Source organism: Rhineura floridana, chromosome 10, assembly GCF_030035675.1.
Source record: "Rhineura floridana isolate rRhiFlo1 chromosome 10, rRhiFlo1.hap2, whole genome shotgun sequence".
Taxonomy (NCBI): Eukaryota; Metazoa; Chordata; class Lepidosauria; order Squamata; family Rhineuridae; genus Rhineura; species Rhineura floridana.
Genome location: NC_084489.1, coordinates 12,251,095 through 12,277,527, shown reverse-complemented (window position 1 = coordinate 12,277,527; position 26,433 = coordinate 12,251,095). Strand labels below are relative to the sequence as shown.

Below are 26,433 nucleotides of genomic sequence, written 5' to 3'. Positions count from 1 at the left end.
AGGTTAATGATGGCTTTTCTATAATAATTTTATATTTGCGGGGGGGCAATGACCACCCAAGATGGCGGCATAACTCGTCAGCTCTCACCTCGGCTTCCTGTTTTAGCGTCTAAACAGCTTGTTACTGCTAGAATAACCCCCCAAATTACTTAGAAATAGGACATAATCACCTCCTCATCAGGAGCCTGAGAAAAATCACTAAAAAGCTACTTTGGAGTACGAGATACAGCAGAACCAGCAGAAGACGAATCTGATATAGGCCCCAATATGGTGCATAAATCAGCACCTCTCCAAAGAGGACTGGGAACCTGGGCATGATATTCTATGGCAGTTCACAAACGAGCTAGCAACAGAATGGAAACAAGAGTTCATCTTAGTAAAAGCCGAAATCAAAGACATATCAGCTAAACTCACGGAGCTCACAAAAAAGGCTGATGCTGCATTCGAACTGGGTATGTGACACAAAAATGCCATTAAAAAACTTAATTCCACCACAGCAGATTTACAATTAAGGATGGAATCCTGGAGGACACAAGCTGAAGAGAAAATTTACGGGTAAGAGGAACTCTAGAATTAGCAGAAGGAGATGATATAAAATACTTTTTTCTCAACTGGCTACGAAGCTCATTCCCAGATTTATGCCTTGAAGACAGAGACATAGAGCAATAGCACAAAGACCCCAAGCAGAACGACGCTCGAGAGACATCATAGCAAAAATGGTGCGTTATCTGTAAAAGAAGAAATCATTAAAGCCTCAAGAAATAAACAGGATTTATAGTACAGAGAAGCTAAGGTGCTCATATTCAATTATTCAAGCCCAGAGACTCTGCAGAAAAGAAGAAATTTCAAAAAAATTACTACCAAGCTTCATGATGGGGGCTTTTGTTACAAATGGGGCTTCCCATTCAAATTGATAGTCACTCATAATGGAGTCATGCACATGGGCGCAACAACGGCAGAAGCCCACTGGATGCTTTGCAGCCTCAAGCTTTGTGAGGAGACTGAACAAGACAGCCAGGAGGAGGAAGAAGAAGACAGCGAGAATAATCACCGCTACGATGTTACATATGACTGCAACATAAAACAAAGAAGAATAAAAAATCCAAGAATCCCTTGGGAGCAGCTGAACTTAAGCCATGCTGAATATTGAAAGATAGCATTGTGCCCCGCTTCATAACGCAATGTAATACTTGTGGAGCAACACAAATTTTCAAGATACTTACAGGCTTGAAAGGGGGTTCAATTAGAGGGTTTTTTCTTTCTTGTTCTTTTTCTTTTTCTTCCCCCCCTTCCTACCTCTTCCCTCTCTTTATTAAAAAGACGTAGATCGGATGGAGAGGGGGAGTGGGTGGGGAGTGGGAGGAGAGGTGGACAGAGGAGAAAGAGAGGGTGGGGGAAGGAAGAGGGGAAGGGGGGAGAAAGGAGAGAAATTTGGTGCCGAGGGGGTAGTATGATGGGAATACTAACACCCTCCTTTATATATATAGTTCTGTTTGTTGCTTTCAAAACTGTCTTATAAAGCAACAAACAGAACTTCATTCAAGCTTGCTCTGGATCCCTATAAGGATTCCGTTAATCACCTAAAAATATATATGAACATAATTGTGATTAACCAAACAGAGGTTTTTATTGTATTAACAAAACGTTTCCGCTTCCGCCTTCATCAGCTGCTAACATACAAATGCTGTTACCAAGGTGGCAGTTATAGAGCTTTGAGGATGGAATGCTCAGAGGGGCTTCATTGGCAGAAGCTAAGTAGTGGTGGTACTGTCCTCCAGGTTCAGGCCATGTGGTGCCAATGTGTCTAGGGAGTAAATCCAAAAGTTCTCCCTTTTGGTCAATGCTGCTGGATCTGCTGGCATCTCTATCGCTGTAATGGAAAAGTCCAACAGGCTGTGACCCTCGATGTTAAAATGCTTTGCAACTGGTTGCTCCACATTTTTTGTCAAAATTGCTGACTTGTGGTTCCTGAAGCGCGTGCGTAGGTCAGTTGTGGTCTTTCCTACGTATTGGATATGACATCCTGGTCTTTTGCACTCGATGATGTAAACTATATTGCAGGATCTGCAGGTGATGTTCTGTTTGATATAATATGTCCTGCCTGTCCTAGTGCTTGTAAAAGTGGCTGTCTCCCTGAGGTACACACAGGTGATACAGCGTTTGGAGTGACAAGGATGAGACCCTGGATTGGTGATAGGCAGGGCTGTGGAGTCGGAGTTGGGAGCAATTTTGGGTGGAGTGGGAGTTGGGAGCAATTTTGGGTGGAGTCGGTAGAAATGTACCGACTCTGACTTCCAAATAAATTTTGATTGACAAGAAGCAATTTTGGGTGGAGTCGGAGTCGGACAGTAGAAAAATAGAGGAGTTGGAGTCGGAGTCTGACAGTGGAAAAATAGAGGAGTCGGAGTTGGAGTCGAATGTTTGGCGTACCGACTCCACAGCCCTGGTGATAGGTGGCTTAAGCACAGCTGTCACCAACAGTCTGCGCAATTTAGGAGGTTGGCGAAATGCTATAACAGGAGATGTTCAGAGTTTGCCAGCAATGGGTAGCTCTCCCTGATTGCTCGGTGATAGTTAGGAGATGCTGGATGGAAATCTACCACAAATGGAATCCGTTCCTCTCTGCTCTTTGACACCTCAGTATGATGCAGGAGGTTTTCTCTGGACAGAATGGAGGCTCGGTGGATGTTGCAATTGATAATATGTGGAGAATATCCGAAGAAGGTGTTCTTTAAGTTCACTGATCCTTCTCTGGTATTTATCTTCAGTGTTGCAAATAAATTTGATTCTCAGAGCTAAGCTATACACAATGTTCTTCTTTATATGCCTAGGATGGCAGGATTTCCAGTTTAAATAGGTGTGGGCATCAGTGGGTTTGCTGTAGAGATCAGTGGCTATTTTGTTGTTTTCAATGGTGAGAAGGACATCTAGAAAAGGGATGTGCGGATTGTCATTTGCACTATTAAATGTAAACTTAATAGATGGATGGATAGAGTTGATGTAATTTTTAAATTGTTCCAAGCTCTCTTTACCATTTGTCCAGACCATAAAGATGTTGTCAATGTATCGCCACCATATAAGTGGTTTGTTGATGGCCTTTTTGAGGATCTCCTGTTCCAGTTTACCCATGAAGAGATTCGCATATGATGGAGCCATGCGAGTCCCCATAGCTGTGCCTTGTAGTTGCAGGTAGTGTTCTCCATTGAATGTAAAGTTGTTACAAGTCAGGACTAGCGTAGCTAAAGTTGTGAGAACCTCTGTTGGAGGATTGTTATATCTCTGGTGTTAAGGAACTCATTTAAAGCCTGAATCCCATCATTATGTGGTATATTGGTGTAAAGAGATGTGACATCTAAAGTAGCTAGTATAGTATTGTTGTAGAATTGATTCTGCTTGTTTAAAGACTCGATTTTAAGCAAGAAGTCCTTGGTGTCTTCAATATATGATGGGAGGTTTTGCACCATGTTTTGTAAATTTAAGTCAAATTTAAGTCAATTTAAGAGAAATCCTTTCAGTAGCTGTGTTGTTACCTGAGACAATAGGGCAACCAGGATTGTTGGCTCTGTGGATTTTGGGCAGCATGTAAAACCTTCCAGGGATGGGATTTGGATTAACAAGGAGATCCGCAGTTTCCTCTTTAAAAAGTTTCCTACTTGTAAGGTTTTGTGTAGATGTAATGATACAAGTATTGAGATCTGTGGTGATGTCTTTGTCAAGAAATCTATATGTTTCATCCTTTAGTTGTCTTTGACCTTCTGCTATATAGTCTGTACTGTTAAGTACCACAACAGCACCACCCTTATCTGCAGGCATGATGACAACATCTCTTCTCATCTGAAGGTTCCTTAGGGCTATTCTTTCTTCTTTTGAAAGGTTGTCGTGAATAGGAGTTGGTGTGTGGTTGTTGATGACTCTGTTTATTGATAAGAGGAAGGTTTCTAGGACTGGATTCCTGTTAATGTTCGGTGTCCAAGTTTTAGGTGGCAGAAACGGTAGCAGAGGATCTCTATTGTAGAGGTCTATGTTGTTCTTAGAGTCGTCATAAAATAATTCAGCCAATCTGCATCTCCAAAGACTACAACTGACCTACGCACGTGCTTCAGGAACCACAAGTCGGCAATTTTGACAAAAAAAGTGGAGCAACCAGTTGCAAAGCATTTTAACATTGAGGGTCACAGCCTGTTGGATTTTTCCATTACAGCGATAGAGATGCCAGCAGATCCAGCAGCATTGACTAAAAGGGAGAACTTTTGGATTTACTCCCTGGACACATTGGCACCACATGGCCTGAACCTGGAGGACAGTACCACCACTACTTAGCTTCTGCCAATGAAGCCCCTCTGAGCATTCCATCCTCAAAGCTCTATAACTGCCACCTTGGTAACAGCATTTGTATGTTAGCAGCTGATGAAGGCGGACGCTGAAACGTTTTGTTAATACAATAAAAACCTCTGTTTGGTTAATCACAGTTACGTTCATATATACATATATGCATAATCTCCAAAAGAAGAATCTGGAACACATACCAGTAATTTCTCACACGGTAGATGGTTCCAGTATTCAGGCATGTCTAAAGCTAGAGGAGTAGGCATATGGGTAGAACCAAGGGTACAGTTTCAAGAACTAGGAACGCTAAAAGAGTCAGAGGGTCAATTTATTTTTATTAAAGGTCTTGTCAATGGTAAACCAATCACACTGGGCTCAATATACAGCCCAAATTACGGTCAAAGAGAATTTTTATCATCCCTTCTGTGCCAACTCAAGGCTTTAAAGAAGGCAATCTGGTAATTAGAGGTGACTTAAATTGGGTGGTGGATGCTAAAATAGATAAAAGAGGGAAATTTCATTCACCAACACGGTCTGATTCAAACAACCTAAAAGCTCTTTTTTCAAAATACAGTCTGATTGATTCATGGCGTTCAGTGAATAACCACCAGTAAAGATTATTCCTTCTTCTCTAACTGCCATAAATTATATTTGAGGATTGATTTTATACTGCGTTCTTCAAATTTAATGAATAACATCATAACATCACATATGGGACCCATTTTGATATCAGATCATGGCCCAGTATATACAGCATTTAATTTTTACACTGGCTCGCCACCACGCCCTAGCTGGAAATTAAATCCAATATTAATGCAACAGAGAGAAATTATAGACCGTAGTAACTATCAAAATTAATGACTTTTATCACCATAATACTCTCCAAGAACACCTGTTATGGGATACTTTGAAAGCAGTTTTAAGAGGGGAATTTATAAGTGAATCTGCACACCTAAAAAGGGAAAGGGACAAATTAAAAAAACCTTTAACTGAAATAACAGAACTGGGGGGAAAATAAGCATTCAGGCAACAAGAAAGTATATAACAAACTAACACAAAAAAGGGCTCAATTACAAGCCCTGGATATAGGAAAAATCACAACATCTATGCAGGACAGGTGGGCCCCGCTTATACGGTGGGTTCCATTCCGGACCCCCGCCGTAAAGCGGAACCCCATTCACTATAATGGGCTGCGTCGCGTGAAAATGGCGCAAAACATCGCAAAAGAGCAAAAAATACCTTTAAAATTGAAAATGAAAGCCACCGCATCAGTGGAATGTCTTAAAGCAGAACGCTGTAAAGCGGGGCCCTACTGTATACAAATCAGAAATATTATTTATTTGGAGATAAGATTGCTTGCCTCAATATTAAGGGAAAAAATAGAGAAAAAATTATTTATTTATTTATTACATTTACATACCGTCCCATAGCTGAAGCTCTCTGGGCGGTTTACAGCAATTAAAAACATTAAAAACAAATGTACAAATTTTAGAACACAAAAAACAATTTAAAAACATGTTTAAAAACACATGCTAAAATGCCTGGGAGAAGAGGAAAGTCTTGACCTGACGCCGAAAATGTAACAGTGTTGGCGCCAACAACATATGGTATATATGCTCTCAAAGCAGAAACGGGAAGATATATGACAAATCAAAAATAGATGCCTTTAAAGAATTTTTTTAACACGTGTATACTGCTGTTGATGTACATCCAGAGATTATCCAGAAATATTTTCAAGAACACAATCTATATACACTAACCCCTGAAAATGACCATCTTATGAGCCCCATTACATTAGAAGAACTAGAGAAGGCTATTAAAAAACTTAAACCCTTAAAAGTCCCAGGAACAGATGGGTTTACAGGTATCGTTTATAAAAAAAATGCAAACATACTATCCCCACACCTATTAAGGTTATTCAATAGCATACTTAATGGTGAACCGGTACCTCAATCCTGGAAACCATCTAGAATAATCTTACTCTTAAAACCAGACAAGGATCCCGAGACACCAGGATCTTACAGACCAATATCGCTTATCGACCAGGATGCCAAGATCCTGGCTGATAGGCTGGCCACTTTCCTACCAAAATTGATACATAATGACCAAGCAGGCTTTATATGAAACAGACATATCAAGGACCCAATCCATCGTCTCCTTAATGCCATATGCTATGGAAAACATTCAGGTAAAACCATGCTTAATCATCTCCCTTGATGCGCATAAAGCATTTGATAAGGTCAATTGGAAATAGTTTGATCTATTGCAGAAAATGCAATTTAGCAAAGGATTTAAAGATGTATCATACAGACTCTATTCGAACAACGAAGCAGTGATTAGGGTGAATGGCCAAGACTCAGCTCGCTTCTCCATACAATGAGGCACAAAACAAAGGTGCCCATTGTCAACCCTGATCTTTGCCATAGCCATTGAACCATTGGCCACAGCACTACGAAATAATAACAATATTAAAGGAATTCAAAGGCATGATATATAAGAACATAAGAACATAAGAAGAGCCTGCTGGATCAGGCCAGTGGCCCATCTAGTCCAGCATCCTGTTCTCACAGTGGCCAATCAGGTGCCAGGGGGAAGCCCGCAAGTGCAAGAACACTCTCCCCTCCTGAGGCTTCCGGCAACTGGTTTTCAGAAGCATGCTGCCTCTGACTAGGGTGGCAGAGCACAGCCATCATGGCTAGTAGTCATTGATAGCCCTGTCCTCCATGAATTTGTCTAATCTTCTTTTAAAGCCATCCAAGCTGGTGGCCATTACTGCATCTTGTGGGAGCAAATTCCATAGTTTAACTATGCGCTGAGTAAAGAAGTACTTCCTTTTGTCTGTCCTGAATCTTCCAACATTCAGCTTCTTTGAATGTCCACGAGTTCTAGTATTATGAGAGAGGGAGAAGAACTTTTCTCTATCCACTTTCTCAATGCCATGCATAATTTTATACACTTCTATCATGTCTCCTCTGACCCGCCTTTTCTCTAAACTAAAAAGCCCCAAATGCTGCAACCTTTCCTCGTAAGGGAGTCGCTCCATCCCCTTGATCATTCTGGTTGCCCTCTTCTGAACCTTTTCCAACTCTAGAATATCCTTTTTGAGATGAGGCGACCAGAACTGTACACAGTGTTCCAGATGTGGCCGCACCATAGATTTATACAACGGCATTATGATATCGGCTGTTTTATTTTCAATACCTTTCCTAATTATTGCTAGCATGGAATTTGCCTTTTTCACAGCTGCCGCACACTGGGTCGACATTTTCATCGTGCTATCCACTACAACCCCGAGGTCTCTCTCCTGGTCTGTCACCGCCAGTTCAGACCCCATGAGCGTATATGTGAAATTCAGATTTTTTGCTCCAATATGCATAATTTTACACTTGTTTATATTGAATTGCATTTGCCATTTTTCCGCCCATTCACTCAGTTTGGAGAGGTCTTTTTGGAGCTCTTCGCAATCCCTTTTTGTTTTAACAACCCTGAACAATTTAGTGTCGTCAGCAAACTTGGCCACTTCACTGCTCACTCCTAATTCTAGGTCATTAATGAACAAGTTGAAAAGTACAGGTCCCAATACCGATCCTTGAGGGACTCCACTTTCTACAGCCCTCCATTGGGAGAACTGTCCATTTATTCCTACTCTCTGCTTTCTGCTTCTTAACCAATTCCTTATCCACAAGAGGACCTCTCCTCTTATTCCATGACTGCTAAGCTTCCTCAGAAGCCTTTGGTGAGGTACCTTGTCAAACGCTTTTTGAAAGTCTAAGTACACTATGTCCACTGGATCACCTCTATCTATATGCTTGTTGACACTCTCAAAGAATTCTAATAGGTTACTGTTACTATTTCTAATAGGTTCTATTCTAATAGAATTCTAATAGGTTACTATTCTAATAGGTCACACAAGGTAAACTTATTTGCAGATGATATTGCCCTGATGGTCTCTGAACCGGAAATGTCGGTACCGGATGCCCTCAGGACAATTGAGGCTTATGGAGCAGTTGCAGGTCTGGAAATAAATAAATCCAAATTGGAAATTTTATGCATCAACACCACTGAAAATTTACAGCAATATTTGAAGGAACTAACAAGATTTAAACTACGTCCTACTCATTTAAATACCTAGGAGTACAAGCCCCAAAACACTGGTCCCAAATATGGAAGCTTAATTTTCTCCCATTGGTAAAGAAAATTAAACAGGATTTAAAACACTGGTCCTCAATGAATTTATCATGGTTTGGACAATTGGCAGCCTTCAAAATGACAGTATTGCCAAAATTCCTATTTCTATTTCAAGTGCTACCTATCCAAATATTCCATCAGTTGTTAAGTGGGTGGCAGAAACTTTGCTTGACCTTTGTGCATTTAGATAAAAAAACCCAGACTTAGACTTAGACAAAAGGTATTATACAAGAATGCACACTAGGGAGCCTTGGGTCTTCCCAATTTGTCCTGGTATTATAAAGCTGCTCATCTCTAACTTCCTAACTGTTAGAGCCATACAACAATGGAACCAATTACCTAGGGAGGTAGTGGGCTCTCCAACGCTGGAGGCATTCAAGAGGCAGCTGGAGAGCCATCTGTTGGGAATGCTTTGATTTGGATTCCTGCATTGAGCAGGGGGTTGGACTTGATGGCCTTATAGGTGCCTTCCAACTCTACTATTGTATGATTCTATGATCTTCTTGCAAATGCTACATGACCCAGAGGAATGCATATGGCTACATATGGAACATGCAAAAAAGGATATTCATAAACTCCCAGCACTACCCCTCCTCCTCTTCAGACACAAAACACAAATAACAGGAAACATTAACCCCCCTTTTGGCAGATTTAGAAGTACGGGTGCAGTGGAAAAAACACCTAACAGCAGATATATCTCCATTAATACCATTTTGGCTTCACCGCTTATTCTATAATAATATTTATTCTTTCATAAAATGGAAAGAAGCAGGCCTTTATTGCTTGAGATCCTTTTATGAAGATCAAAAAACTCTATCTGGTATTCAATTGTCTGCTAAATTAGGGCAAGGAAATAAAGATTGGTTCAGGACACATCAAATCTCACATTTTATTTCAAATAAAACAGTGCAAGCCCACGCTACCCACAATTTTACTCCCTTTGAGCACGTGGTGTGGAGCATACTCTCAGGCTCAAAAGGAATACTCTCCATGATATATAAATTGATATGCAACTTTCACACAGGTAAATTGCAAACCCTAAAACAATTGTGGGAAAGCAATATGGGAATTGTAATAGAAGAAGCTGATTGGAACAATGTGGGCAAAAAAGCCGTTACTGTCAATATCTGCAAAAGTGAGGGAAAATGCATTCAAAGTACTCCATAGATGGTACTTAACTCCCCTCCGTTGCCACAGAATAAATCCCCTTACATCACCACTATGCTGGAGAGGATGTGCACAAATAGGTACATGGTATCATATGTGGTGGTGGTTGTAGCGGAATTCAAAAATTTTGGATTGATGTAGTTAAAGAAATAACATTGATTATGGCTCAAGAGGTTACTTGTACACCACAGCTGGCATTACTAATGTTTTTTTAAAATGATCAAAGTAAACTGATACAGAAAGAACTAATTACCTTCCTACTGGTAGTTGCAAGACAAGCAATCACTCAACATTAGAAACGGTTGGATGCTTTAAGTTTGGACATATGGAGACAAAAGGTCTGGACATTAGCTCTGATGGAAAAACTGACAAAGCAAGTATGTGCACTCAAAGAAGACCAAAACTAGGATGACTTTATTGAAACGTGGTTTTGCTTTCTGTGCTGTGCAAACACGCATAGCCGAATAACGCACCCACCAGCAACTCATGTACAATTGTGGAGAGGAGTTTTGGGTTAAGAATTAACTATATTGATGAATAACCAGAGTCATATCTCAATGCATTTGCTTTGTAACCTGCAAAGGAATAGGAGACAAAGTTGTTAAGATGTAAGGGGAGGAGGGAGGGAAGGGAGGGGAGGATAAGTTTTAAATACTTACCTGCTTGTAAAAAATCAAAAAAATATTTTAATAATAATAATTTCATATTTTCATATTCTAGCTGGCAGCCAGTAATTGACTACATTGACAGTAAGTTTGAAGACTATCTCAATGCAGAATCGCGTGTGAACAGACGTCAGATGCCAGACAACAGAGTGCAGTGTTGCTTATACTTCATTGCTCCTTCAGGACATGGGTTAGTAGCAAATGTAACTTTCCCCATTTTTTCTATACCACTCCATACCTAGGCACTCAGTTTTACAAGGTCAGATTTGTCACTGCATAAGAATTCCAAGCATGGTCTAATTTCCTAAGTAATTTAATTTCTCTTGTCTTATACTAGCAAAGGTGCCTTACATTAAATCAGAATATCAAGAAGTGAGATTACATGCTAAATACATTTGGAACAGTATTTTTTTTAACTTCCTTGTTGCATCTTTTGTCAGTTAGCTTAGGTTCACATAACTTTTTTCTGTGTGTCAGATTTTCCCAGTGTTGTTGTTGTTCTTGTTATGTGCCTTCAAGTCGATTATGACTTATGGCGACCCTATGGATCAGCGACCTCCAAGAGCATCTGTCATGAACCACCCTGGTCAGATCTTGTAAGTTCAGGTCTGTGGCTTCCTTTATGGAATCAATCCATCTCTTGTTTGGCCTTCCTCTTTTTCTACTCACTGCTGTTTTCCCCAGCATTATTGTCTTTTCTAGTGAATCATGTCTTCTCATGATGTGTCCAAAGTATGATAACCTCAGTTTCATCATTTTAGCTTCTAGTGATAGTTCTGGTTTAATTTGTTCTAACACCCAATTATTTGTCTTTTCTGCAGTCCATGGTATGTGCAAAGCTCTCCTCCAACACCACATTTCAAATGAGTTGATTTTTCTCTTATCCGCCTTTTTCACTCTCCAATTTTCACATCCATACATAGAGATCGGTAATACCATGGTCTGAATGATCCTGACTTTGGTGTTCAGTGATACATCATTGCATCTGAGGACCTTTTCTAGTTCTCTCACAGCTGCCCTACCCAGTCCTAGCTTTCTTCTGATTTCTTGACTATTGTCTCCACTTTGGTTAATGACTGTGCCGAGGTATTCATAATCCTTGACAAGTTCAATGTCCTCATTGTCAACGTTAAAGTTACATAAATCTTCTGCTGACATTACTTTAGTCTTTTTGACGTTCAGCTGTAGTGCTGCTTTTGTGCTTTCCTCTTTAACTTTCATCAGCATTCGTTTCAAATCATTACTGGTTTCTGCTAAGAGTATGGTATCATCTGCATATCTTAAATTATTGATGTTTCTCCCTCCAATTTTCATACCTCCTTCATCTTGGTCCAATCTCGCTTTCCGTATGATATGTTCTGCATATAGATTAAATAGATGGGGTGATAAAATACACCCCTGCCTCACACCCTTTCCGATGGGGAAACAGTTGGTTTCTCCATATTTGGTCCTTACAGTAGCCTCTTGTCCAGAGTATAGGTTGCGCATCAGGACAATTAGATGCTGTGACACCCCCATTTCTTTTAAAGCATTCCATAGTTTTTCATGATCTACACAATCAAAGGCTTTGCTGTAGTCTATAAAGCACAGGGTGATTTTCTTCTGAAATTCCTTGCTCCGTTCCATTATCCAACATATGTTTGCGATATGATCTCTGGTGCCTCTTCCCTTTCTAAATCCAGCTTGGACGTCTGGCATTTCTCGCTCCATATATGGTAAGAGCCTTTGTTGTAGAATCTTGAGCATTACTTTACTTGCATGGGATATTAAGGCAATAGTTCGATAATTACTACATTCTCTGGGATCCCCTTTCTTTGGAATTGGGATATATGTCAAATGCTTCCAGTCTGTGGGCCATTGTTTAGTTTTCCATATTTCTTGACAAATTTTTGTCAAAATTTGGACAGATTCAGTTTTAGTAGCTTGTAGCAACTCTATTGGTATGCCATCTGTTCCTGGTGATTTGTTTATTCCAAGTATCTTAAGAGCAGCTTTCACCTCACATTCTAAAATTTCTGGTTCTTCATCATATGGTTCTTCCATCAATGAATCTGTCATCCTTTCATCTCTTTTATAGAGTTCTTCAGTGTATTGCTTCCATCTTCCTTTTATTTCATCTCGGTCAGTCAGTGTGTTCCCCTGTTGATTATTCAACATCCCTACTTGTGGTTTAAATTTCCCTTTCATTTCTCTAATCTTTTGGAACTGGGCTCTTGTTCTACCCTTTTTGTTTTTCTACCCCTATTTCGATACAGTAACTATTGTTACAGTTTTCTTTGTTCCTATGTGCTAGTCGCTGTATTGTTGCGTTTAGGGTTCTGACCGTGTTTCTATTTGCTTTCGCTTTCCTTCTCTCTTTAACCATTTTAAGAGTTTCTTCAGTCATCCATTGAGGTCTTTCTCTCTTTTTAACTAGAGGTATTGTCTTTTTGCATTCTTCCCTGATAATGTCCCTGACTTCAGTCCATAGTTCTTCTGGTTCTGTGTCAACTAAGTTGAAAGCCTCAGACCTGTTCCTTATTTGATCTTTATATGCTTCTGGGATGTTATTTAAATTGTATTTGGGCATTATGAGTGCTTTGTTGTTCTTCTTTAGCTTTACTCTGATTTTCGATACGACCAGTTCATGATCTGTACGGCAGTCTGCTCCTGGTCTTGTTTTTGCAGAAAGTATGGAACTTCTCCATCTTCTGCTTCCAATTATACAGTCAATTTGATTCCTATATTGACCATCTGGTGATGTCCACGTGTAAAGTCGTCTTTTTGGTTGCTCAAAAACTGTGTTGGCAAGAAACAAATCATTCACTTTCCTAAGCCCCATTTCCCCACAATTCCTAGTTCTTCTCTGTTCCCTACTTTTGCATTCCAGTCCCCCATGATTATCATCATATCTTGTTTTGGTGTGTGATCAATTTGCTCCTGTACTTCTGTATAAAATCTCTCCAATTCTTCTTCTTCTGCGTGTTTGACGTTGGAGTGTAGACTTGGATGATGGTTATGTTAATAGGTTTCCCGTTTAATCTCATTGATATCACTCGCTCAGACCTTGCGTTGTAGCTCCTAATTGCTTTTGCTACATCACTTCTCACTATTAAAGCAACCCCGTTTCTTCTTGATTTCTCATTTCCTGCATAAAATATTTTGTAGTTGCCTGATTGAAAATATCCCATTCCCGTCCATTTTAGTTTGCTCACACCAAGTATTGTAATGTTGATGCGTTCCATTTCTTGCTTGACAATTTCTAACTTTCCCTGGTTCATGCTTCTCACATTCCATGTTCCTATTGTGTGCGTTGTACAACTCCAGACTCTCCTTTGGCATCTGTGCACATCAGCCTCTGGGCTTCCTTTCGGCTTTGACCCAGCTGCGTCATTAGTCACAGTGCTACTCGTACTTGTCCTTTGTTCTTCCCCAGTAGCTCGGTGAGTGCCTTCCGACCTGGGGTTCTCAACTTCCAGCACTATCTTGTGTTGCATTTTGGATACCCTGTTCATAGGGTTTTCGTGGTAAGAGGTATTCAGAGGTGGTTTACCACTGCCTTCCTCTGAGTTTGGATGCATCTTAGTCTGGTGTCTCAGCTTTGACCATTCTGCCATGGGTGCCCCTGCTAGGAGTCTAGTTTCTTGCTCTAGACTTCTGACGGCATTGCTCTCAGCTTCTTCAACACTCTCAAACCCCCTCACCACGTTATGGTGTGCATCCTAAAGCCGGATTTTCCCAGTAGATTCATTCTTTTTTAATTCCATAAAAGGCCACATATTGAATTTCTGAATTCACTGTTTATATAGATCACAGTCCCCTTTTAGCTTCTGTCTGACTTCATAAGATTTTGCTTTTTGTAGGGAATGGGGTGATAGACACAGAAAGGAATAAATGGCACTTGGTCCTTGGCCTTGAATATCTTCAGTGGAATTTGAGATCAGATCTAACATCCAGTGTTATGACTTGTAATTTAATTTAATTTAATTATTGGATTTCTTAGTCGCCCATCTGGCTCGCTAACCAGTCACTCTGGGCGACGTACAAAATAAGCAAAATAGCACAAAATGACACATCAATACAATAACATTAAAATCTAAAAGCAATGATGTTAAAATCTAGCCCACACCAAAGGCCTGCCTGAAGAGCCAGGTCTTCACGGCCCGGCGGAAACTCATTGTAGAGGGGGCCTGGCGGAGATCATTTGGAAGGGACTTCTATAGGGTGGGGGCCACAATTGAAAAAGCCGTATCTCTAGTCCTCACCAGTCTAGCTGTTTTGACTGGTGGGATAGAGAGAAGGTCTTTTGAGGCCGATCTTGTTCGGCGGCATAGCTGATGATGCTGGAGGCGCTCCTTCAGATAGGCTGGGCCGAAACCGTGTAGGGATTTAAAGGTCAAAACCAACACCTTGAATTGGGTCCGGCAAGCAACAGGTAGCCAGTGCAACTCTTTGAGCACTGGAGTTACATGATCTCGCCGGCGGCTGCCTTTAATCAGGTGCACCGCCACATTCTGTACCAGTTGCAGCTTCCGGACCGTTTTCAAGGGTAGCCCTATGTAGAGCACATTACAGTAGTCAAAGCAAGAGGAGACCAGGGCATGTACCACTGATGGGAGCAGATGATTGGGAAGGTGGGGCTTAGCCTCTGTATCAGATGGAGTTGATACAGTGCTGCCCGGCTCACAGCCGAAACCTGAGCTTCCATGGACAGTTGGGAGTCAAGAATGACCCCGAGGCTGCGGACCTGGTCTTTAAGGGGCATTTGTACCCCATCGTACATGGGCGAGTATGAGAAAGAAAAAAGTGAAGTGTCCTATATAGGCAAGGTGTCATGAAAGTTTTTCACTTGTCTGGACAGATTGTTGGCAATGAAAAACATGCCAGTTTTATTAGTGATGAGCAAGCAATCTGAAGTAATGTATGGGTCATTAACAAGTATTTATATACACTAAGCCCTAACTAGAGGTGCATGTCACTCTCGTTCATTTATAACTTTTATTTAAGTAGAGCATAGGCTTAAGGTAGCCTTCCTCAACTTTATGGCTTCCAGATGTTGTTGAGACTCCTTCTCCAATCACTCCCAGCTAGCATGGCCAATGATTAGGGATGATGAGAGTTGTAGTCCAACGACATCTGAAGGCCACAGGGGCACCACTTTTCCCTTAAGAGTTAAATTAAACATTTAATCCAAAATTGTCTGTAACAGTAGCACAAAAGGCCATCAGAGTAACATGAGTTGGGGCAAGCTTCATCTACTTTTGATCCTGCTGTCCTTGTTTATCTTGGTATCACTAATATCAAATGCTCAAATCTTGGTAGTCTTTAATTGCATCACTTGGAGCTTAAAGTAATAGTTTCTGATACAGAATCTAAAATGTGCTATGATCCTGAAGCTGACCTCAGCTACTGATTCATGAACACATTCCTAGGCCATCATTCCTGTCAGCCTTCATTTCTCAACCCAATCTGAATTCAGCTTCATTCTGTTTCCTGCATCCAATCCCCATAGTGCAACCAGATACAGAGAGTGAGTCTTACAGGATTAGAGTCTCCAAAAGACAAAAGCTGGGTGTTTCCTAAAATGAAAGCAAGTGGCTCACTGAAGCTACCTTTTTTGAAAGCTATTCTTATTTAATAGACGCTTACTAAAAATGCTACAAGATAATAGCTTAATCACCTACAGAATATAAATAACTGTCTACTTTAAATGTGTTTCCTTAACCCTAAGTTTTATCATGTTCTTGTGGGTAAATTTAATAAAGAAAATTACTTTAACTGACTTGTTTTGGCATTTTTATAGGCTGTTTTGGTTCTCCTTTGTGTTATGCTGTAGTATTTGTTCAATTAAAAGAGAACTTTCTCTTTTGAATAGTATAAGTATGTCCTTAAACTTAATTCAGACAAGTCCTGCTCTTTTATCTAAAGCAATTTGACTTGATAGGGACAGTGTCAAGGGTTTCCTGATCTTACTACTGGTAAGTAGTGATGAGTCTTCAATTCTACTATATTAGTGCTTAGCCAGTTGGATGAGATAGGAAACCTCTCGAAAGTAAAAATGCAGGCTAAAAGAAGGAAATGGAAAAGGGCCACAATGTCACTTCAGCACTGTAGTGCAAGAGAACAGGGTGGAAAGCTAGCTCCCTGTTTTCAAGTAAAGTTGCAAGCTTGGGAAAACTCACTGATTATGGTCTCTTGGCAGAGAATAAGCCTACTGCTTCAGGGAATAGAAGCGTTAAGAGATTTTGATAGCAGCTTCCTAGACTTATTTTACTCCACATTAGGTTATCAGACTGCTTCACACACTATGCTCATAGTATGTATACATAACACATGCATTAAAATAGTATTGTGTGAGAGATGTGCAAACCAGAGAGCCAGAGATACAGGTTTGTCTCCTGTAATATGTGAAGCAGCTTTTCTTCTTGGAAATCATTGGCAGAAGCGTTTGATCACACACAAGTGGTTAGTTGAAAACTGATCTGAATTCAGGTTGTTGAAAATCTAAAGCAAGTGTTTATGTGAATGTGACAAATCCAAAAAGTGTGTGAATTTTACAAATCAGAATTGTATTTATACAGTTTGAACACTACTTGGTATGGTCAAAATAAAAACTGTTTAGAATACAGTAATATTAATAAAATAAAAATTGCTTAAATATAGCATGTGCCAACTATAGTATTCAGAGAAAAGGCTTATTACTCTCACATTCATTTACTGGAAGCTATCAGTTTTAACTTGCTAACCAGAATAGAAGAGAGAAGACTATTGCAGTGTACTCTTGTATGTCTACTTAGAAGGAAGCCCCATTGAGTTCAATGAGACTTGCTCCTAGGAAACAGAGTATAGGATTTCAGGCTTAAACACAGAAAGCCAACACAGTAAGGGTGTATAGAATGCCATTTATATGAGCAAACTGACTTCCTTAACATTTTAGGTTAATTGGATTCCTGAACAGAGCCTCTTGCCGAAAATTACAAATCTTTACTTTCCCATCCACTTAGTTTAGAAAGCCATTGTTTTCAAATACTTGTTTAAATTGCTTCAGCAGCATTATTTATGTATAGTAACAGGCTCTTTAGTAATCTGTTCCCTAATCACTCAAGGGTTTGTAGTTTATCTGGTGCCATAATGCTTAAATGTCACCTGGAAACCATTAGCTAGCTACTCTCAGTTAATGCAACTTGCTTTTGGAATGCAGTATAGTTAGAAAATGTGCTAATGCATACACTGGTTCAAGTTTTTTATACATTTTGTAAGATAGAGAACTGAATGCAAGCTGTGTCTCCTCCTCTCTGTGACAGAAAAGGAGGGCTGAATTCTTTCCCCTAAAATATGCATGTTATTAAGAAAACTGCCAGTGTAGGCCACCTAGTCTTTCAGGAAAGATAATTAGAAATCTGCATATGCATTGCCCTCATTCCAGTGGGCTTGGGTAAGGGGAGATATGGCATCTCATCAAGGGTGAGCCAGTTGAAGGGAACTCGATCCACATGGCTCAAGTATGAGAGATGGGGTACAAATTTTCCAAGTTAACAAATTGTGAATTGCTCAATTATTCCTAATCTCTGCCTCTAGTTCTTAAATTGGTTACTGATCATAAGCAGAAATCTTTTATCCATGATTGCTTAAGTTTTCTGAGTAGCCTTTGGTGAAGGGTTTTGTTGAAACTTTTTTTTTTGACCATTCATTTTTCTTAATAGTTTTTCAGCTAGTATAGCTGCAAGGAGGTGGCCATTATATTCAGGAATACCTTAAAGTGCTTTTTATCAGACTTTTAAATATACCTTAGTCTGCAGTATGTCTGTATCTAACTAGCATCATTCACTCACTCATTGGCGATCACTCGTGGCCGAGTAAGATTGTCTTCCAGGGTAAGGTCTTTAACAGTGGGTCCGTAAGTGACTGTGGAGGCCAATTCCACACAGCCTCCCACAGTGAGAACATAGGATTCCAGATGGAAGATGGTCACGATGAGGATTTGCTTGACGTGCCTTCCGCTTAACTCGTTTGTCCCTTTCGCCCTGTACTCATGCTTCTTCAAAGTCCATAGCACCTTTGATAATGGCCGACCTCCAATTGGGATGCTCATGGGCCAAGGCTTCCCAGTTCTCGATGCTCATGTTACAAATTTTTAGATTAGCTTTGAGAACATCTTTAAATCTCTTTTGCTGTCCACCGATATTCCGTTTTCCATCCTTAAGTTGGGAGTAAAGTAGCATATTCTAATACTGGCACATTAACACTTGATTGTGCTACAAAATGTGTTTGTATGAAAGGGAAGATTCCTTTCCTTAAATTTCTTTAAATTAATTGTCCCAACATTCCCACCCATCTGTTTCCTGAATATACAAAGCAATATTGTGTGACTGGCACTGTGATAGTCAGAAATGAAGTATTAGTATTGTATAGTTCTCTATTTCAAAGCTATGTTTCAGAGTTATAGTAACCCTGTAGGATAGGTTTACAGGTGTGATGCCTGGAAAAAGACTTGGTTTCTTCCTCTGTAACAAACATTATTGCAGCTATTAAATAGGTAAAGAAAATTATGGTAATTATTCACTGCTTTCACACATGCATTTGGTCATGGATATTTTATCAGTGTAGGTGTTCACAAGAGATTTTTTTAGTTGCTTTGTCTGAAAGCCATATTTTGCTGAATCACAATTTTTTTTTTAAGACTTAAGCCGTTGGATATCGAGTTTATGAAGCGCCTGCATGAAAAAGTGAATATCATTCCACTTATTGCCAAAGCAGACACACTTACACCTGAAGAATGCCAACAGTTTAAAAAACAGGTGAATGGACACTTTATTATTAAATAGTGCTCTGTGTGTGTGTGTGTGTGTGTGTGTGTGTGTGTGTGTGTGTGTGTGTGTGTGTGTGTGTGTGTGTGTGTGTGTGTGTGTGTGTGTGTGTGTGTGTGTGTGTGTGTGTGTGTGTGTGTGTGTGAGAGAGAGAGAGAGAGAGGGAGAGAGAGAGAGAGAGAGAAAGAGAAAGAGAGAGAGAGAGTGTTATACAGCCAGCATGGATTGTTCGCATTCCACAATGTTAAATTGAAAACAGCCCTCATAACATCCTGCTGCTTCCCATAAGCTCATTTCAGAACAACCCTCGAAGTTTTCATGGTGATACATAAAACACTCAGAGAGAATTGAGACTTCAAACTATAAAACAAGAGTAAAAATATCCAGACCCCTCTTAGACTTTTTTCTGTCAGTGGTCTCATAATTTGTTGAAATTAATTAAAAATCAGCCATGTTCACAGAGTACCTGTAATCCTAATACGGACCTTGCCCCATACTCTGTCCTTCATCTTCTGCAGTTTAAAGTTTTAAAAATGCCTGGCTGATTTTTAATTTAAGAAATTTAGCATGCTCAGTAAGAACCAACTGTCACTGTTCTAAAAGCCAGATTCACAGATGCTTGGCTTGGCTAATCAGGGGGCCATACCCATGCCAGACCTTTATTTCACTTATGGCTTCCCCCAAGGAATCCTGGGAAGTGTATTTTGTGAAGGGTGCTGAGAGTTGTCAGGAGACAGGGGCCTGGGCGAGCTGATGCGACGAGCTGGCGTTCACAGGGCCTTCTCGCCGAGGTCTCGCCGCCGTTCCTTGATGGACGCAGGGAGGGCCCAGCCGCCACCCATTCCCCCTTGGGCATGCTGGGCCGCACGGAGGGAAACTCCGGAGGCCCGCAGGGGGACGGTAGAGGCTGCGGTTGTCTCTTCCTCAGCACATCCTCCCACTGCTGGGGGCCTGGTGTCCATCCAAGGCTGGTGCAGGACATCGCACGCCTATCTCACGTGTGGGGGAGGTGTCGGACATTTGTTTCCCTCCGACCCAGGGTCCAGGTACCTGGCGCCCTCCGGGGCTGCAGTTCAAAGACTCGAGTGGCCTCGTATGTTCCACTTTTCTGTGATTTTCACTTTTCAGCAGGGGTCCGGAACCTAACCCACCGTATGAGTTGGGCCCTACTGTACATATTTTGGGGCTGGTAAGCCAACTTCTTTCCTGAAGGCAAAAGGCGTGAATAGCATAATACAATTCCTGACAAGGGAAATGTGTTCACTGATCTTATCTCAACAATGAAAACGTTAGTTCTATCCATGTTAGTTAGAAATTAACATTCTTAATTACCAAGTGGAATAAATATCATGTTCTCAATCTAAAACGTGTTTGAAATTTTGCCAGTTTTGTGCTGGGCTGTTAAAGTTAGAGATTTGTCAGACAAGGCTGTTGTAGACAGTCATACTTAATCAATGCTGTAATGTTGCTTTTAAAAGATAGTCGTGCAGTTGGAATGTGATTGTGGTTGGAAAATAATAAATTGCACTTAATTGTGGTGTATGCCAGGCTGTGACTACCTGGAGGGAAGGTTAGAGGCTTTACGAATAATTCAGTCAAATGTCCTTCATTGACAGGAAATACCATTGCTCTCTCCACTCCCAAATTCAGCTTGAATTTTAATTCAGGCTCTAAGGAGCTATAGCAACAGCACCTAGTGTAGTACCAAAACTAATGTGTGTGTCAAGAGAAGACAGGGTACTGAAAATATTGTTTACGTAGTAATATGGAATGAGAGCATAATTCAAAACTTGTAGTTGTTAATTAGGAGATCCAACCAAGGCCCATGCACTTCATGCCAAATCCTGGCCTTCGAAATCTTATGAAATGCATTTGGCTAACACAGATAGTCACTACAAGTGGGACCTGCAGCAAAATACTGCAGTGTATTATTTTCCCCATAATAGAGAGGTTCCTGTTCAGAGCTCCAGCCATATTAGTACAGGAGCCTTGTAGTGCTGTTCAGGACTCTGGGAGAAGGGCAGAGTTTCAGGCAAAGGCAATGGTACACCTCTCTCCCTCAATGCCCCCCCATTCCTCTCTTTTGCTATATAGTTTTAGAGGGCTCTCATTTAGGGATGGCAGCGAGTCCTGAACCTGCGTGTTTTGTTGCTACAAAGTGGGGGTGGTTCTGGAGAATGCGAAAGGAAAATATGTCCTGAAACATCCTTGGACAGTGCAGTGAGGAGTTCTTCATATTTTAGCATGCATCCCTCCAGGGATACTTCCCTCCAGGATACTAACTATAAGCTGTTATGGGGTTTAGTAGCCCAGTTACCCCTCTGCCTCACCTCCATTTTATTTTTATTTCCACAACCAACACTGTAACATTCCATTTCTCAATTGTGCTCATCTATAGGCTTAATAGTTGAATTTGTACAATCTACCCAACTTCTGGTTTCTTTAGATACCTCACCCTCTCTTTCCCCTGCTCCCAGGGAGGAAATGAGAACTTATCATAGAAAACAATGGAGAAATTCCAGAATGTTAGTATAGCTGTAATAGGTAGAACCCCAAAAGTAATATCAAACGCAGGAGTTCCTATCTTTAGCATTCAGTGTGAACCTGCAAGTTTCATTTTCCAGACAATGGGTTGAATTATTTTTCATATTTCTGATATCCATAGGCTAAACTGCCATCAACATTCAGGAAGGTCATAGGTCCTTGTTAGGTTATTTGCTTTTAAAAAAAACACTTGCAAATCTATGTACACCAGGGGAGTACCCAAGGTATGTAGAAACTACTCCCTTATTTTAGGGTGGTTATGTTTCATTTCCAAACTGCTGGGCTGTAAGTGGGATCAGCAGCAAAATGTTGCAGTGTAGAGTGGTCCTTTTTAGGAAGCTTCCCCTTCTCCCAGCATTCAGGGTTTCCCCCCTGCCCAACAGTCACTCTGTGCCTACTGAACATGCGTAGTTCTTCCTTGGACTGCTTTTGCCCCCCCCCCCAAAAAAAACAATCATTCTGCAAAGTTTGGTTTCCTGAGCCCTGTTGGGCATGAGGGCACTCTGTTGGTTACATGAGGACCATCATTCAGGGAACTGAGTTTGCTTTAGTGTATATATGATAACTGCGACATTGCATGAAATATGAGTTAGCCACTTGAAGTGCCATCCTGGACTCCTTCTGGGAGGAAAGGCAGCATATATAATAAATAAGTAAAAGTAACTCTTATAGTAACTCTATAATTAAATTACCTTGCAAATCTGTATACAGTATAAGTTATCATTGCTGCCCTGGGCTGCTTTGGGAGGAAGGGTGGGGTACAAATTTAATAAATAAATAAATGGAAAGATCAAAATCTCCAAGAGATGCTATGACAGTAGGTGTTGATAATTATTTCATCTAATTTATAGCTGAAGAGGGACAAATTAAAATGTTCAAGTGATAAGGACATTTTACTGACAAGGGCAAGGTTGTCTGAAAATGACAAATATATAAGCTAGGTTTCAAAAAAACATCATAATAAATTGGGAATTAAAAATTGCATCCATATTCTTGCATTGGCTTGCGATGCTCGAAGCATCCATGGAGATTAGTGTAATTTATGTGTAAATGCAGGAAACATTGCTTGCTTCATAAGCATGTCCAAACATTGCTTCAGTCTTCTATTAATATTTTTTTAAATTTCAGATAATGAAAGAAATTCAAGAGCACAAAATTAAAATATATGAGTTCCCAGAGACGGACGATGAAGAAGAAAATAAGTTGGTTAAAAAGATAAAGGTACAAAAATGTCTTGAAGCAAAATATTCACAAATAGTTATAATTTATCTCTCATCTTGAGCGATATACTTTAATGCAGAATTCTTTACAGATAGACTTCCATGTTAACTTTGGTGGGAAGGGCTGCTCCACACATGCAGAGCTCTCATTCCACTGAAACTACTTAGGAAGGCCTTGCATATGTAGTCCCCTAAAGTGCTTTCATATATCAGGTATTGCCGTATCTTAACACCAAGTTTGTAGGCGTAGTAAAATATTCCGCCTGAACCTGGCACTGTTATGATGGAGGGAACTTCACTGTTTTACATAGAGTTTGGAAGAAGTAATTAGAGAAAGCTATGCAAGCACAGCAGTGCTCAGTGGTGGGATGAATTTTCAGTGCCTTATGTTTATTTTCTTGAAAATAAAAGAAGCACACACATTAAGCATTTAATGACTTGGAGAATTAGAAGATATTTTGGTAATGCTCACTAAAATTGCATTGCCATTTTTCATATTTCATAGGCATATCTCAAAAGTAGTGATGATTGAAGTACTTCATCAAATAAACAGTTAATTTCATCAGATTTCCCACAAACATTTTGATGACCATAACCTTATTTGGACATAATACTAAGCCATTGTTTAGCATTGTGAGAATGAGCTTCAGGCTCTTACACCCCTCTACGTCTTCTGATGTAGCCACGATAAGGAGTTTTTCAAGTTTTTGCTTCAATTTATAGATAAGTTGCAGCTTGCTTTTTGCCCAAACCTGGATAAACTGGCTACTTTAAACTATGGTTAGTAAACTATGGTTAGCTGAAACAAGCCAGCTTTAAACCACAATTTATGAACCTGGCTTGTTTCAACTAACCATACTTAGGGTTACCCACATTTTAGGGTTTGGATGACACCCTAAAGTGTGGTTAGTTTAAACAGAAGCAGAGGCTTCTGATCTCCTGTTGACTATGCTGGAAGAGGAGTGAGCAGGGGACAGTGTGCCAGCCCAAGGCTTGTTTGTTTCTGTTGATAGCAGCTAAAACTACTATTGTAACACTATTTTGTGTAATTATTATAGAAAATAAAAATGAATTAAGATATAATTACCTATAATTATATACTTTTTGTGAACGATTAAGTAGCATATTACTAGTTCAAATAAAAGATAAAACAGTTGAAACCAGATTTCTAGTCACTCATACATTACAGTTATTTTATTTTTATATGAATGTTACTGTATCACTTAAGTGAGGTGTAATATTTACAGCTCACTGGATCTTTTGCAACTGCTTCTGTGAATTAATGTTTTAAGGAAGCCTAAGAGCTTTATCAGAAGCTTGCTGACGTATCATCTTTTCTCTGCCTCATTTAATTGGCAGTGTTGTTCTCCTTTCATTTACTGGTTCTGAAGGGGTAGGTATGCAGTGGTTTACCCTGGGCAGTTTTGGTAAATTATTTCATTGTTTGTGGTATGATATGGGGAAATGTGGCATGGACGTTATTCTAATGAGAAGGGCCATTGTTTGGTGGTAGAGCATCTGCTATGCATGCAGAAGGTCCCAGGTTCAATCCTCGGCATCTTGAGGTGGGGCTGGAAGAGAAGCTTGTCTAAAATCCTAAAGAGCCACTGACAGTCAGTGTAGACAATAATGAGCTAAATGGACCAGTGACCTGACTCAGTATAAGGCAGGTTCCTATGAAGAATTACAACCACGTAGTAATGGAGAAACTAAAAGAGAATATATTACCATTGTTGCTTTGAACCAAGTCTTCTCCCAAGTGACAGCAGCTCTACAATGTCTCAAGCAGAAATCTTTCCCAACATTGCCATCTGAGATGCTTTTCAGTAGCCCATGTCAGGAGATGAACCTGGGACCTTTGCATGAAAAGCATGTGCTCTACCATTGAGCCATGGTCCCTGTCATAAGTTTCAAAAGTCCCTTTTGTTTATATCCAACTTGAATATTTTATTTGTTCAGAGTCATAAAATTATGTATATTAACCATCTGTGTCAGCAACGTATGCAAGAAAAAATATACTTCTTTCTTGTAGGATCGTTTACCTCTTGCTGTAGTTGGTAGCAATACTATCATTGAAGTCAATGGCAAGAGAGTTAGAGGAAGGCAGTATCCTTGGGGTGTTGCAGAAGGTAAGTGCATAGAATGTTAGTATAGAATCATAGAATCATAGAGTTGGAAGGGGCCTTGTAGGCCATCGAGTCCAACCCCCTGCTCACAGCAGGAAATCCACAGCTAGAGCATCTCCCTCAGACAGCTGTCCAGCCTCTGCTTGAAGACATCCAGCGAAGGGGAACCCACCACCTCCCCAGGCAGTTGGTTCCATTGCCAAACCGCCCTTACTGTCAAGAAGTTCCTTCTAATGTCCAGTCTGAATCTACGCTCTTGCAACTTAAAACCATTAGACCTAGTCCTACCCTCTGGGGCAGCAGAGAACAAATCTGTACCCTCCTCTATGTGACAGCCCTTCAGGTACTTAAAGAGTGCAATCATGTCACCCCTCAGCCTTCTTTTAACCAGACTGAACATGCCAAGTTCCTTCAACCTTTCCTCATAAGACTTGTTCTCCATACCGGCTATCATCCTCGTTGCCCTCTTCTGAACCCGCTCTAACTTGTCTATATCCTTCTTAAAATGTGGCGCCCAGAACTGAACTCAGTATTCCAGATGAGGCCTGACTAATGCAGAATATAGTGGGACTATTACTTCCCTCGACCTGGAAACTATAGCTCTGTTTATGCAGCCCAAAACCGCGTTTGCCTTTTTTGCCACAGCATCACACATGTTCAACCTGCGATCCACTACAATTCCAAGGTCCTTCTCCTGTGCATGGAAAGATGATATCAGGTAGGTAATTAGCTCCACCTAGTGGTTGAAGGCAAAAGAGTACTGCTGACATTTTATTGTAGATCCCTTCCTGGTCTGCGCCTGCTCCGTGCTCAGTTTTCTTTTTTGCCTTCACACAAAAGTGGTTGGATCCTCTCTGTCTCCGTTGGTTCAGGCTTGTATTGTTTGTTTGTTTAGGTTTCATGTGTCATTTTACTGTTCTTTCCCTCTGTGTGTTTTTATTCAAAAAAAAAGTAAAACAAAAACAAAAACAGTTCCTTGTGTCTTTCCCTCGAAGCCTTTCTCCGTGGCGAGGAGCAACTAGCCCCTCCCCGCGGCTCCTGGGGCCGTCGGCCTCTTCAGGCTCCCTCTCCAGCCAAGTTAGCTGCCGTTTCTCCTTGGAGAGCTAGCAACAGCGTCGGCAGCTTTAGTTTGGAGACGGCTTCCCTGGGGCTCAGTGTCCAAGCCGGCACCTAGTTTTTTCGCGCTCCTTTTGTGAGCAGCTTTCGTTTTCCCCGCTCTATAGCAGTGGGGGAGGCAGACGCACAATCGCAGTAGGGACTACAGACTACAGCCGCTGCTGGTTTTTTCTGCTTGCCCAGCCCTTTACCAAGACAGCATGGTTACTCACTGCCAGCGAGAGTCTTTCCTTTATTAACCCTATAAGTCCCGCAGTATGTGCCCGCGATGGGGAAAGCCACACACAAGACGAAA

The 26,433-nt window shown here is 40.7% G+C and overlaps 1 protein-coding gene across 2 annotated transcripts in view; it reads left to right on the top strand.

The window, feature by feature from the left end:
• The window catches only part of SEPTIN7 (septin 7), a 101,304-nt gene that overhangs the window by 38,516 nt on the left and 36,355 nt on the right, over positions 1-26,433 (top strand). For both annotated transcript variants that reach the window (XM_061585872.1, XM_061585873.1), the window contains exons 5-8: positions 10,402-10,536; positions 19,006-19,123; positions 22,805-22,897; positions 24,929-25,025. In XM_061585872.1, coding sequence (XP_061441856.1) covers positions 10,402-10,536; positions 19,006-19,123; positions 22,805-22,897; positions 24,929-25,025 — 443 coding nt within the window. The remainder of the gene's footprint in view (positions 1-10,401; positions 10,537-19,005; positions 19,124-22,804; positions 22,898-24,928; positions 25,026-26,433) is intronic.